The sequence below is a fragment of the Mauremys mutica genome, chromosome 6, assembly GCF_020497125.1.
Source record: "Mauremys mutica isolate MM-2020 ecotype Southern chromosome 6, ASM2049712v1, whole genome shotgun sequence".
In the NCBI taxonomy this organism is placed as follows: domain Eukaryota; kingdom Metazoa; phylum Chordata; order Testudines; family Geoemydidae; genus Mauremys; species Mauremys mutica.
The window spans coordinates 76086379-76101245 of record NC_059077.1 but is presented as its reverse complement, the minus strand read 5'-3'; the positions used below and the strand labels follow the sequence as shown (position 1 = coordinate 76101245).

Sequence of the window (14867 nt, the reverse complement as noted above, 5' to 3'; positions counted from 1 at the left end):
AGCCATGAAATTGCAAGTAAGAGTCAGCACCAAAGACAGGAGCTACATTTAATATCACTATTCTTTTCTGTCCCGTTCTGTGTACATTTGGTTTATTTTGTTTGTTTGTTTGAAAGGAAGCTGAATCAGATTGCAACAGCACCAGATCATCTCAGCTAATTTTCTCTTTTCCCCAAGAAGAATAGTTGTTATAATCTATAATACCATCTAAAAAACCTGTCTAACAGGCAGTTTCCCCTACAGAAACGCTCTACAGTTAGAGTGAAGGGGAATAAGGAATATTGTTAAAATGAAAACCTTACTTAATACTTCACATTTCAAATTCTTTATTCTTCTTTTTCTGTATCTTTAATAAAGATATGTAATGGTGGTAGTTGCCATGGAATTAAGCAGGCCAAAGTCTCTGTATTCAACCCCCCCAAAAACATTTAATTGTTTAGCGTTGTACAGTCATAGGGCTATGTTAACACCTTTGACTCTCTGGGCCCATTTATTCCATCAAAATTAACACAGCACTACATGCCGCCATCTCTGACACACACCCTGTACCAGGGCACAAGGGGGTGGGGAGTTGAGTAGAGCTGCTTATGGCAGCCCAGCACAATGCTCATTATCAGGAACATTCTCCTTCCAACCAGCTGCAAGCCTTTTACAGTCCCGGCGTGCTGATGTTGCAGGGCGTCAGTCTGACTCATAGTTTTTGGGAGTGAAGCTTTAGGTCATATTTTTATTTCCTTATCTATAAAAGAAAATTATATCAGCTGCAGATTTTATCCACAACTACTGTAGCTCTGAAGGGAAAAGCCGTAAGCAATACAAATGTAATGTTATATTTTTTCTAAAAAAAATTATAAATGAAAGTATTTCAGATTTGGAATCACTTAGTGTGAAAAACACTATTTTGTGATTAATATTTCTAGACACAAAATATTGAGCACATTTTAACTATGTATAAAAATGTTCTTGAAACCCTACTACTCATTTGCTCATGGTGACTTTATATTTTAATTTATAAGTACTTAGGCTTTGAAGACAGCTCCTTTCTGCTTTTGATCTAGATGTGGGGGGAACTCTTCAACCCAGAGCAGAAAGTGTTATAATGTTAGATTTAATCACAATTTGAAATAAAATGTATTTGTTAAGAGAGCAATATTTTAAAATTACACTTCAATGTATTTTTTTAAAATGTTATTAGCGTATAAAAATGGCAAGCCCAAAATTTCTTAATTGTCTTCCTTTCAGCGGATGTGAAATATAAACAAAACTGGTTATGTGGAAAGTATGTTTTTTATCCCAGAACATTTATAAATACTTAGCAGCTTTTAAATTTAAAAGGTTTTTCATTTTCTTTTTTCCCCATTTCTCACTCTCTAAAGTTTGAACCTATTGCATTTTTAGAATAAGCAATTGTGAATAAAGAGCCATTATAATGCAAAATTCAATTTAATCATTTTAATGGCATCTGTTTTTGATTGACAAGTGGAATTGATTCCATACAGAGAGATCCTGTATGACTGGAACCAACTGTTCTCATTTATGTATTTTATTTATTTATTTCCATTTATATTTGTTCAGCCTTTCAGCACCTTTTTAATTTATGGCCCTTTAGTATTTCTCCAAATTTTGTCTCCTTTACTTCCCCATGATTTCAGTGGCTTTGTAAACCCATAATTCCTCCTTCAGCCAATAATGGGAATTTCTTTTTACTATAATATACTTGGAAGCAATTCAGACCTAGAACTAAGTACAACAGCTGCGACAGTATCAGTTGGAGAATTTCCAGATCCTGATGTTGCTACCTGCCTAGCATTTGAGGTAGGGGGAGGAATGCAACTATCACCTAAACAAAAGGAAGAGGGAAGTGAACCAGCCAGCTGCCCCTGAAGAGCCAGGAGAGGAAGCTAGCTAGTCACCCTTAGAAGATGTAAGGAGGGCTGGTAGCAGTGATTTCCCTACACCCCCCCTGAATTTTCCCAACACCCCCCCCAGTTTTGTGAGCTAGTTACATACCAATTTAGTGACTGTTTGGAAATCTGAATTTAAACTGAAACATTAATACACACTTTAAAAGCTTATACAGTGTATGATAAAATATGTGTATCTGAAAAAGTATAATAGATTTGAAAAGTATGAACATAGACTAGCTTCCTTGCTTCCTTATACAGCTGTTGTTTTTTATGATGTCAGTGCATTCATTTCGGTGATGTTGGCCAACCTAATAATTTCAAATGATGATTTGTAAGCAAAGATTAAATGAGCTCTTCCTGACAGCTAGTGATGAGATGGGCGCTAAGGCTTCAGGGCCAGATTATCAAGTTTATTAGAGAATATTTGAAAATAAACGATACAAAGTGTTTGAAGCGTCAGTTATTGTGTCATTGGGGGTAACATACAGGTTGTAGGGGGATATTAGCGTTTTGGTGTTTGACAGCATATACCATACACAGTCTGTCATGTCCCCAATGTGGGGTGTACGGTGGGTGGGATCAAGATACAGTCAGGAGGCAGTGGGGGTACATCACTCATACAAACAGATTACAGACAGTCATGGGCATGAATAAGCAGGCTGGATAATGGGGATGGGACGACCCTTACATGGTGGAGTTCGGTTCGGTGGGTTTAGGGCTCAGGGAATAGAGTCCAGCAGGGGGGGTTCACAAGTCTCCTCACCCCTGCGGTGCACGAAGCCACGCCCGCTCACTCCTGGTATTGGCGGTGGCCGGTGATGTGTTCCATGTAGATGTCTCTAGACCAGCGAATAGTGTCCAAGACCATTAGGCATCTCATGAGCTGCGCGTAGCGACGGCCCACCCCACAGGTCCGAAGCACGCATTCATTGCAAGGGTCCCAGGCACCCAGGGCCCCAACAATCAGGGCTTCGGTGCAGACCTTGTAGCCCTTTGACCGCAGGGTGTCCACCCAGGGGGCGTATTTTTTGAGCTTGCGGGCTCGGGTCTCGCGGAAGGCCGGGGTCTTGTTTTCAAATGGAATCGTCACGTCGACAAGGATGATCTTTTTCTGATCCTCGTCCGTGACGACGATGTCCAGGCGCAGCAGGCTATCGGTGTCGGGGATGGTGCGGTTGATGGCGATTTCTCCCAGGTGTGGAGCGATGGCCTTTACTAGACGGTCCTGGATGGCATTGTGGCGCAGCTGCCAGGTTCTGGCATGGGGCTTGCAGCTGCACAGGACATGGGGCAGGGTCTCCAAGGCGTACCCGCACTTCCTGCAGCGCTTGTCTCGGTTCCCGTGGCGGATGGCTCCATTGAGCGGGACGCAGTTTAGTCGGGCGCGGTGTATGAACCGCCAGTCGGCGAAACAGATGAAGCTGCCTGAGGGGAGGAAGTTGTTGCTGGAGTCCCACTTGCTGGTGACCTCGAAAGCCTTGCCCTGGTCCGTTTTTTTCTTCAGGGTGTCCACGTAGAGCACGCGGACGGCGGCCTTCAGCGACCTTTCCAGCATGCCTCTGGCTCCGGGGCTGATGATGGTGTTGCCCTCCTCAGGGGTGAGGAGACTTGTGAACCCCCCCTGCTGGACTCTATTCCCTGAGCCCTAAACCCAGGCACCAGGACTCCTAGCTCCCGCCGTTCCTCACTCCACACCCAGCGGCAGCCCAGTCGCTTTCCCAGTCGGCGTGTGGCGTTGCGGGCGCGGGTCCACAGCGAGGCGATGTCACCCTGTCCCAGGCAAACTCACCGTCCAGGGAGCCGCTCAGGAAGGTGGCCACATCTTGGTCAGAGGGAGCTCTGCCGATTCGCTTCATGGTGGCGGCGCGCAGGGCGGCCGTCGCGATGTTCTTTACCATGGCATCCAGGCACGTCAGAAGGCGGAAGGCATGCGTGATTACCGCAATGTCACACAGGTCTCCCATGCGGAGGACGTTGGCGCCGCCGTGCCGGTGAGCGATGTATACGAGCTCGTTGCTGGCTCTCTGGAGTAGGGACAGCCACTTCTTCACCAGCTGCCGGATGTTGTTGTCCGCCTTGTTGAGGGACACCTTTGCTATGGCTGATCCTCTCAGGATGAAGGCGATGCGGGGGATCAGGAATGTGTTGAGGGCGTTGGTTTTTTGCCACGGATCCAGTAGGGAAGTGTCGATCTTGGCGATGTCCTGCAGGATCTCCCGGAGGGTGTCCTCGGGGGTCTGCCGGACGCGGAAGCCCGTCGGCGTGCCGAGGTGTTGGTACGCCTGCCCCTCCATCAGGGGGACAATGGACTCGCCCTGGATGAGGAATTCCATAGTCAGCACCGAGTCTCTCTTGCTCCCATCGACGTGGAGGGACGCGCACTTCTTGGCATTGAAGCGGAGTCCCGTCCAGTCCGCGACTCTCCCGATGGTGTTGAGCATGCCCTGGAGTCTCTCAGGGTCGTCCACGAGCAGGACCAGGTCATCCACGTAGGCCAGGACGCTCACCCTCTCACCGTGCAGGTCGAAGCCGTCGGCACCGTCGGAGATCGCCCGCAGGAGCGGCTCCATGGCGAGGTTGAAGATGATGGGACTGAGGGGGCAGCCCTGCTTCACGCCGCTGCAGATTGGAATCTCAGCGGTCTCTCCTTCCACCGATCGGATGGTGGTGTTGCAGTCCTCAGAGTTCCCGGATTAGGCAAAGTAAGGTCTCCGGCATCCCGAACTCCTGTAGCGTCCTGAAGATGTGATGGTGGGGGATGGACCCGAAGGCATTGGCCAGGTCGAGCCATGCTATCGTGCACTGTTTCTGCGCCCTCATGGTCATCTGGAGGATAGTCTGGAGCAGGAAGTTGTGCTCATAGCACCCCTCCGACAGCATGAAGCCCTTCTGGGCCAGGCTGATGGCTCCCCCGGTCGTTGCCCACTCCGTGATTCTGGCTTTCCCTTTCAGTTGGTCCCCGAGGCATAGGCACCAGTGGGGTAGCAGCATTGCTGGCTGATGGTGAGACTTGGTTTGGTTCGGTGTGTGTAGGGGCGGCGTCCGGTCTTCCACGTGCAGCCATCATCTGATGGGTCACCGTAGGACTGTGTGATCTTCTGGTGGCCGGGATCGGCCTGGTGTCTTTTGGGGCCGTGTCGGTCTGTCTGACGATGGGGGTCTGGTGCTGTGGTCTGGCCGTGGCGGTGGGGCCTCTGACGGTAGCAGTGCGCGGGGCGGTCTGGGGGGTGGTCCCTGTTCCCCTGGTGGGTGGGGTTCGCAGGGCGGGCTGAGAAGTTGCGTTGGCACCCCTTGTGGCTGGTGCTCACAGGGTAGACCGAGAGCTGGCATTGGTGCCTCCAGACGCAGGGTCTCGGGTGCAGGGCCGGCTCCAGCCCCAGCGCCGCAAGCACGCGCGTGGGGCGGCCCTTTCCCGGGGGGGCGGCAGGCTGGGCCGGCGGACCTGCCACAGTCATACCTGCGGGAGGTCCACCGGAGCCCCGGGACGACCGGACCTGCCGCAGGCATGACTGCGGAGGGGGCGCTCGTCCCGCGGCTCCAGTGGACCTCCCGCAGGCATGACTGCAGACGGTTCGCTGGTCGCGCGGCTCGGCTGGACCTCCCACAGGCATGCCTGCGGCAGCTGAAGCAGAGCCACCGGACCTGCGAACCATCCGCAGCTGCGGGAGGTCCAGCCGAGCCACGCGACCAGCGGACCCTCCGCAGTCATGCCCACGGGAGGTCCGCTGCTCCTGCGGCTCCGGGGCGCCTCCCGCGCATGACTGCTTGGGGCGGCCAAAAAGGTAGAGCCGCCCCTGCTCGGGTGGCCACGCGTGGCGGAGCGCTGATCCTTCTCGGGGTGGGGTCACATTGGTTGGAGGGGGCACTGAGACGCCTCAGTTCAGAGAGCTTCCGGGTGACCTGGGACGATGTGACAGGACCCCTGCTGGTAGGGGCTCGGTCGACGTTTCCCGCTGCGGTAGTCGTCGTTCCGGTGGCAGGGCCCTGGTTCACCAGCTTAGGGACTGGAGTGGGTTTCTGGGCAGCGGTTGGCAGGGTCGCTCTGCCTCTTTGTGGTGCAGGAGCAGCGGGCTGGGACACAGGATGGCCGGGGGGCCGGAACCGGAGCTGCTGTTGTGCGGGCTTTCTTGCAGCTGGCCTGGTGCTTCAAGCATTTCTTCTGTGTCTCGAAGGGCAGGCTGCAGAGGGCGCAGCTGAAGGCGGTGGACTGGTTGTGGCATCTCCTCAGATGTCTGGTGACCCCTCTGATGAGATGGAAGCGGCGGGGCGGCAGGCAGATGGGGCAGACAAGCGCATCTGTAGCGAGGGGGTATTTGAGGTAGACACACCTAATCTACCAGCAAACAGAGCTGTGTTGTCCAAGTGATAGATTTTGGCTGGGGTTGGGTTACAAACCACTTGAATGTAGGGGGAAGGGGGGATGAAATGTTGTTCTTATTGTATGAGTAAAGGGCAGTAGAACTGTACTTAGTCTGTGATGATTTGAAGGCATCAAGAGAGAGGGTGGGGACCTGTCCTTCTCCACTGTTTAAAGACAGAGCTGATTAGGCTCCATAGATAGTCTTTTGTTCTGTTAAGTGACCACTGCAGCTGAAATCACTGACAATCAGGTCTAAGTGCTTAGTCCTGTTGTGGGGACAGTGTTCCTGTGGGTACAGTGTTTTTGTGTAAGAGACAGCCCAGACTGCACTAGCAGCAGGGTTCCCTCACTGAGAGCTCAGCTGAAATCACTGAGAGCTGGTGGAACCTCAAGAGACCAACTCACAGAGGTTACAGTGGTAGGTGACAGCAGAAGGTGACTGTGCAGGGCCATTGGCAACAGAGCGGTGGAGTGAACGGTGGCACAACGAACAGCCGTGGCCAGAGCAAACTGTGCCTTTTTGTCCCCCACCTGGAAGGTGTACTCACATGAAAGCACCTCTGAACTCTGAGTGTCCACTGACCAAGGACAACACCGGTGAGTGGAGTGCGGTGGAGGGAAAAGTGAGGGGCATGTTAAATAAACATTTGTTTGTTGGACTATATTTTAGTCACTTTGCTCCAGAATGCTAGATTTGTGACTGGGAATGGAAACTTATATAAATATGTTTCCCAGTAGGCCAAGATTTTTAAAATGCATTATTTGCCAAGGTTGTTATCTCACATTGTTGCTATCTTGGGAGGTCATTATGTTGGGGAGTTTCTGTACTAAACATTTTTATTATAATTAATTTTTACATAAGAATGGTCATACTGGGTGAGACCCATGGTCCATATAGCCCAGTATCCTGTCTTACAACAGTGGTCAAGGCCAGGTGCTTCAGAGGGAATGAATAGAACAGGGAATCATCAAGTGATCCATCCCTTGTTGCCCATTCCCAGCTTCTGGCAAACAGGCTAGGGACACTCAGAGCATGGCGTTGCATCCCTCTCATCCTGGCTAATAGCCACAGATGGACCTGTTCTCCAGGAATTTATCTAGTTCTTTTAAAAATCCTGTTATAGTTTTGGTCTTCACAGCATCCCCTGGCAAAGAGTTCCCTGGGTTGACTTTATATTGTATGAAGAAATACTTCCTTTTGTTTTTTTTAAATCTGCTGCCTATTAATTTCATTGGGTGACTGCTAGTTCTTGTGTTATGTGAAGGATTAAATAAAATTTCCTTATTCACTTTCTTCGCACCAGTCAAGATTTTGTAGACCTCTATCATATCCCCATTAGTCATCTCTTTTCTAAGCTGAAAATTCCCAGTCACTTTAATCTCTCCTCCTGTTTCATACCCCTCATCATTTTAGTTGCCCAACTCTGTACCTTTTCCAATTCCAATATATATTTTTTAGGATGGGTGACCAGATCTACACACACTATTCAAGGTGTGCACGTACCATGGATTTATATAGCGGCAGTATGATATTTTCTGTCTTATTATCTATCCCTTTCTTAATGATTCCCAGCATTGTTTGCTTTTGTGACTGTTGCTGCACATGGAGTGGATATTTTCAGAGACCTATCCACAATGACTCCAAGATCTCTTTCTTGAGTGTTAACAGCTAATTCAGATGCCATCGTTTTGTATGTATAGTTGAGATTGCTTTCCAATGTGCATTACTTTGCATTTATCAACACTGAATTTAATTTGCCATTTTGTTGCCCAGTCACCCTGTTTTGTGAGATCCCTTTGTAATTCTTCGCAGTCTGCCTGGGACTTAACTATCTTGAATAGTTTTGTATCATCTGCAAATTTTGCCACCTCACTGTTTACCCATTTTTCCAGATCATTTATGAATATGTTGAATAGCAGTGGTCCCAGTACTGACCCCTCAGGGATACCACTATTTATCTCTCTCCATTCAGAAAACTGATAATTTATTCCTACCCTTTGTTTCTCATCTTTTAACCAGTTACTGATCCATGAGAGGACTTTCCTCTTACCCCATGATGGCTTACTTTTCAAAAGTCAATTTAAATTAAATACTTTTTTTTAAATGTATATTTTTTTTAGAAATCTATACCTGTTATGTGTTTTGGTGTAACTTGCATTATTCTTATGTTAAATTTGCATAATCCTAACAAAACGTTTACTTTATTCATATCTCTTTTATGTATCTCATTGGTCCTGACACCCCCCCTGTAAATTCAAACACCCCCCCTAATTTCAATTCCTGGGGAAACCACTGGCTGGTAGACAGCCAGTGGGACTCTCTCCAAGAAAACAATAGAGGATAAGGAGTGGGGTTGAAGCCAGTCTCTTGGAGATGGTGGTGGAAAGCTAAGTAGAGTCCAAAGGTTTGTATAAACTTCATATAAGTATCCAAATGTCTGTATGCTGCTTATCTAAATCAAACTGGGAAGTCTGAAACTTTTGACATTCTCTCTTGCCTAATCAAAAATATGCAGGTCAAATTGCAGACAGAATTTTTTTTTTCATTTAAATAGAACATCTAATCAACTTTAAAAACATGTTAATTCTATTTTAAAGAGGAAAAAAAAGCACCACACTGTTTTTTCTTGCAGCAGATTTAAACTTCATAGCCTATACAGTTCAAACATGACTGTATTGAGAGAAAAAGCAGGTCAGAGTTTCATCCTCCATGCGTGAGCAATCACAGACTTCTGGTATCTGGAGAGATGAGAATATATGGGAATATCTGCAATCATTATTTCCTGAGGAATCTTCTCCCGTATGTGTTTTCTTTCTTCTCCATGGCAAAGTCTTTCTCTGTGCTCCAAAAACAGACTATCTTCTGTGGCACCAGTATATATCCCAACAACCTCTGCATGCTGTGTAAAGAAATTCTAATGGTTACCTATGAAAAACTCATTTTTGCCTGAACTCCTTTAATAATTATACTATTAACTGAAAACCCGAATTGATATAACAACCTATTAACAGATGGCTTAGTAAATAGAAGAAAGCAAAAAAAACAAAAACTCTAGGCCAGGGTGGCCAAACTTACTGACTTTCTGAGCCACATACAACAGTCTTCAGAAGTTTGAGAGCTGGGGCATGCCTGCCAGGGCTTGGGGCTTAAGCCCCACTCCTGCTGAAGCCTCAAGCCCCGGCAGCTGTGCCCCGTGAGGCTGAGGCCCCAAGATCCCCCTCCCCACTGGGCAGAAGCCAGAGGCGATGCATATGCCCCCAGATTTTTGCCAGAGGGTTTGCTGGCCCCAGTCAATCCCACGGTGCTGCTGGGTCCCCTCCCTGTACGGCAGCTGGAGCTGGGAAGAGGCAGCAGCAAACAGCTAGGATCAGCAGGGAGAGCAGCGGCCCCTTCCTGCAGCTCCCAGCTGTTTGCCACTGTTTCTCCACTGGGAGCTAACATGTGGGAGCTGCAGGGAGGAACAGCTGAGGGTAAGAGAGGAAGTGTGCCTGGTGGGGAGTGACTCAAACTATTGGACAGGGGGTGCGAACCTTTAAATTGTGCCCCCTTTCTCAGCAGGCACCAGTTATCTCTGTCAGAAGCCCCTAGTCCCACCACCCCACTGCAGGGCAGAAGCCCTGAGCTTCCCTCTGCCCCAGTCTGGTAGGCAGAAAAGGGGGAGCATGGGGGGGCTCCGGGAGGCCACAGTTTGGCCACCCCTGCTCTAGGCCAAATTTTCAAAGGGCCTCCCATTTGCATGCACGTAAGCCAGGCAGTAGTGAATTGACACTGTGTATCCAGCCTCCTCATTTCTGTAGACAAATCCACACCAGAATTGAGCGTTAGACATGTGGTATACATTCCCATACGTGCATATCTAATAGGCTTTCACAGGTACATTTCTTTAAATATCAGGGGGAAGCCGTGTTAGTCTGTATCCACAAAAACAACAAGGAGTCTGGTGGCACCTTAAAGACTAACAGATATATTTGGGCATAAGCTTTCATGGGTAAAAAACCTCACTTCTTCAGATGCATGGAGTGAAAGTTACAGATGCAGGCATTATATAATAACACATGAAGAGAAGGGAGTTACCTCACAAGTGGAGAACCAGTGTTGACAGGGTCAATTCGATCAGGGTGGATGTAGTCCACTCCCAATAATAGATGAGGAGGTGTCAATTCCAGGAGAGGCAAAGCTGCTTTTGTAATGAGCCAGCCACTCCCAGTCCTATTCAAGCCCAAATTAATGGTGTTAAATTTGCAAATTAATTTTAGTTCTGCTGTTTCTCTTTGAAGTCTGTTTCTAAAGTTTTTTTGTTCAAGTATGGCTACTTTTAAATCTGTTATAGAATGTCCACTGAGATTGAAGTGTTCTCCTACTGGCTTTTGTATGTTACCATTCCTGATGTCCGATTTGTGTCCATTTATACTTTTACATAGGGACTGTCCGGTTTGGCCAATGTACATGGCAGAGGGACATTGCTGGCACATGATGGCATATATAACATTAGTAGACGTGCAGGTGAATGAGCCCTTGATGATGTGGCCGATATGGTTGGGCCCTCTGATGGTGTCCTCAAATATTTCTGTTAGTCTTTAAGGTGCCACTGGACTCCTTGTTGTTTTTATTTCTTTAAATGTTCATATATGTACATAATCATTCACTTGAGTGTATGTGAATTTTATATATATATATATATATATATATATATATATATATATTTCTGTATACTATGCCTCTCTGGAAGATCAGACTTTGTACTTGTTAGGCTCCTATCATGCAAACACTTATGACCTAGAGTAACTTTACTGATGGGAGCAGCCAATGAATTCAATAAGTGATTACACTCATAGGTAAAGTATACTCACCTGTCTGCAGGATTGGGACTTAGCTAAGGAATATGAATGTAACTCATTATATGTGAATTTTAATTACTTCTAACTTTGCAAATTGATTAGCAAAGCACGCCTTTCTCAGGAAGGACTTACACACGTGTGAAGTTTAAAACAATTAATAATGTTTGAATTATCCAAGCATGTAAAAAAAGTATAAGAAAGTTTTTAAAAGAAGAAAATCTTTTTTCTTGTTTTAATAGTTCTAGAAAGGCTCAACAGTTTTTTTTTTAATTTACCATAAGGCTGAAACAAAGAATGACAAATCTGAGCCTAAAAGGAAATACTTTGAGAAAGCTATTAGTGACTGAAAATAAACATCTGAAAATAAACATCTTAGCCTTAGCTAGTGTCCCTTCTGTGACATTATAGTGACAAGCTGGAATATATTAGTCAATATTTTAGGGGTCTAAATGTTTCTGAAATTGAGAATGGTTTAAAATGTACCCCATGTCTGGTGCTTTACAGACAAAAATATACAGTTCGGTTCATTTTTTGCCACTTTTATGCTGATCATGCTCGTTGTATATTTCTTTTCATTCCTTTAATAACATAGCCGGTCTTGAGCAAATAAACTTACAGCTTCTCAGTTTCCTTCAACAAAAATGTGTGTGAGAGAATGGCTTTTCTTGGGAAAGTGAAACATCCTCAAGAACACATCTCAATCTCTTCTACTTAGGGCTGGTCTACACTACACAGTTCAGTTGAGATAAGGCTGCTTACATCGACCTAATTATGTCAGTGAAAGCCAGGTAGCTAGAACCCAGCTGCCCCCACATCCTCTGGAGAGCTGGGTGGCTGGGAGCTGGGGCAAGAATGAACCCTGCTCTTGGCTAGGAACTGGGATGAGAAGCCCAGAGGACTTCCCCTTGCTTCCAGAGGGTAACAGGGAGCGGGGCAAAGCCTGCCGGTAGCCTGTGAGGTAGCCAGGCTTTTGGCAGAGAGCTGCCAACAGAGCTGAGAGACCGGGTTCTCAGCTCCACATACTGCTCCTCTTAGGTTGGTGGAAGTGTTCCTGGTGAGGACGCACATCACAGACCCAAGGAAGGTAGTGTGGACGTGCACCACCATAGTAATTACTACTATCACCGGGTAGTGTTTGATGTATCGGGGATTGATTTATCTGGATGCGATAAATCGATCCGCTAATCGACGCCTGTACTCCACCTCGGCAGGAGGAGTCAACGGAGGAGCCGCAGCAGTTGATGCCGCCGTGGGGACGGCCACTCAATAACAGACTTAAAAGTGGCAATTCTTCAACAAAAAAACTTCAAAAACAGACTCCAATGTGAAACTGCAGAACTGGAATTAATTTGCAAACTGGACACCATCTAGATGACCTCCTGAGGTCCCTTCCAACCCTGATATTCTATGATTCTATGTTTCTAAATTAGGCCTGAATAAAGACTGGGAGTGGGTGGGTCATTACAAAACCTAATATTACCATACTAATTTCCCCCTACTGTTACTCACACCATCTTGTCAACTGTTTGAAATGGGCCATCCTTATTACCACTACAAAAATGATTTTTTCTCCCTTGGTATTCTACTGTTAATTGAATTGTTTCGTTAGACTGACCCCCCACCTGGTAAGGCAACTCCCATCTTTTCATGTACTATGCATATCTCTCTCTCTCTCTCTCTCTCTCTCTCTCTCTATATCTATATATATCTATATCTATATATATATCTATATCTATATATATATCTATATCTATATCTATATATATATACCTGCTTCCGTATTTTCTATTCCATGCATCTGAAGAAGTGGGTTCTAGCCCACAAAAGCTTATGCCCAAATAATTTGTTAGTCTCTAAGTTGCCACAAGGACTCCTTGTTGTTTCTGCTGATACAGACTAACACGGCTACCACTCTGAAACCTGTCACAAGCTACAGAGTAAAATCTACTTCCACCAACAGCGGCAAGATGGTGCAGAGACAACAGCAAATACAGTTGCCTGGCCAGATTTTCAGAAGCAAAGACAATGGGAACTCTGTGTGCCCAGCACCTTTGGAAATTAGGCCACTATTATATTGTTAACAGGAGGAAATATTTTTCTGGTTCCACTACCTTTAAAGTGAATTTCCTGTTCTTCATGTCTTCTTTCCAGGGCATCACGTAATGCGTTGGAATCATCCCATGTTTGCGTGATAACTTTGGCAAATGGCAGTGAACAAGCCTGTGGGACAAAATATTTTAAAAAAGACAGTGTGACAGTGTTAGGACAGAAGACTGGGTTGGGTTATTAACTGAAACAAACAAGTTCATATAATTCATAGAGGGGGAAAGTCTTTAATATAATTATAATTAATAAAAATATTGCTTCTTCCCTTACCGCCAGACAAGCTTATCATCTAACTGAAATTTCATGTTTTCCTAAGACACTATGCTGAACTAACAAATGTTTTTTCTTCCGTATTTAGCATAAGAGTAAAGAAATTAATTTGATCTCATAAATTGAGGAGCATGATTTCTTATGCTTCCAATCACTGCATGCCCTCCTCACCCCCATGCAGACACAAGATAGGAGCAGAGCTGGCTTTGTACACAGGGGCATGGTTTGTGAGTTAGTTCTCCATTTGTGGTGGGACCCTGGGGTCTGCATCTGGCTGAGTGTGGTCCTGGTGCTCTACTCTATGTGTAGGGTGCCCATGATGGGGGTGCTTCTTGGGGCAGAGGAGAACGGTTGTATTTCTGTCTGTAAGCCCAGGGATACAAGGGGCCTGCCTGAGGCTTCCCAGGCAAAGATGCTTCCTGCCCTGAGGATGGCAACAGTCTAGTTTAAAAACAAACCACAGAAGGAGGGGTGTCTGCTAACACCAGGCAGTCTGAGGCAGGGCCAACCTAGGTGCTGGAAGGTACCTGCTCTGGGGAAAGCCCTGGCAGCTGCTGTGCCAATCTGAAATCTCTGCCGCCCCGCTCCCTCAGACACGCGGGAGGGACTAGGCAGAGAAGGGGCCAGCGGGACAGAGAGGTGCCTGATGGCACTTCGGGGCGGGTTGAGAGATTAGCTGGGTGACCCCCATTAGCCTCTTTAAAGCTGGCTCTGTCCAAATGCGTACACGGGAGTGCCGGGGGGAGGGGCGGGTACGGGGGTAGGGGAGCTGCTGGGCGCGCTTCCTCCTCCTCACCCTTTGAGGTCCGTGTTGGTCCCGACGGAGACCATGGCGGCTGCAGCCCACTCCCGACTCCCCGCGGCCTCTCCAGCGCCGGGCCCGCTGGCAGCCCGGGGTCGCTCTGGCGTGGACGCCTTTGTGATGCAGCCGCCGCCACCGCCCACGTTCCAGAAGGCGGCCAGGCTGCGGCTGGCGGCGCGGCGCGGCCCAGCGCTGGGCGGGCGGCCGGGCGATAGGTGTAGCTCCTCTGCACCGCACCTGCAAACAAGCCAGGGGATGGGCTTGCTCCGGAGACGGAATTGCCCACGGCTTCGAGGAGAAGGGGCATGATATCCCTCCCCCCTCAGCGTCACCAGAGGGGCACCCCACACCCTTCATGCAGCAGACGTGACTGAGGCGGGAGGGGGGCACTGAGCTAGGGTGACCAGACAAGTGTGAAAAATCAGGATGGGGGTGGGGTGTAATAGGATCCTATATAAGAAAAAGACCCAAAAATCAGGACTGTCCCTATAAAATCAGGACATCTGGTCACCCTATGCTGAGCACAAGTAAGGGAGATAGTGCTCAAACACCAGCGCTGGGGAAAGGTTGACTCTCCCCATTA

General features: G+C 47.5%; 1 protein-coding gene across 1 annotated transcript; it reads right to left on the bottom strand.

The window, feature by feature from the left end:
- Nucleotides 1-8571: 8571 nt before the first annotated feature.
- On the bottom strand, nucleotides 8572-14531 carry TEX43 (testis expressed 43). The gene is made up of 3 exons (XM_045021755.1): nucleotides 14279-14531; nucleotides 13218-13326; nucleotides 8572-9167 (listed from the first exon to the last, which is right to left on the bottom strand). Exons 1-3 carry the CDS (start codon nucleotides 14311-14313, stop codon nucleotides 8961-8963), a joined length of 351 nt encoding a protein of 116 aa, XP_044877690.1. The 5' UTR covers nucleotides 14314-14531; the 3' UTR covers nucleotides 8572-8960.
- Nucleotides 14532-14867: the final 336 nt, after the last annotated feature.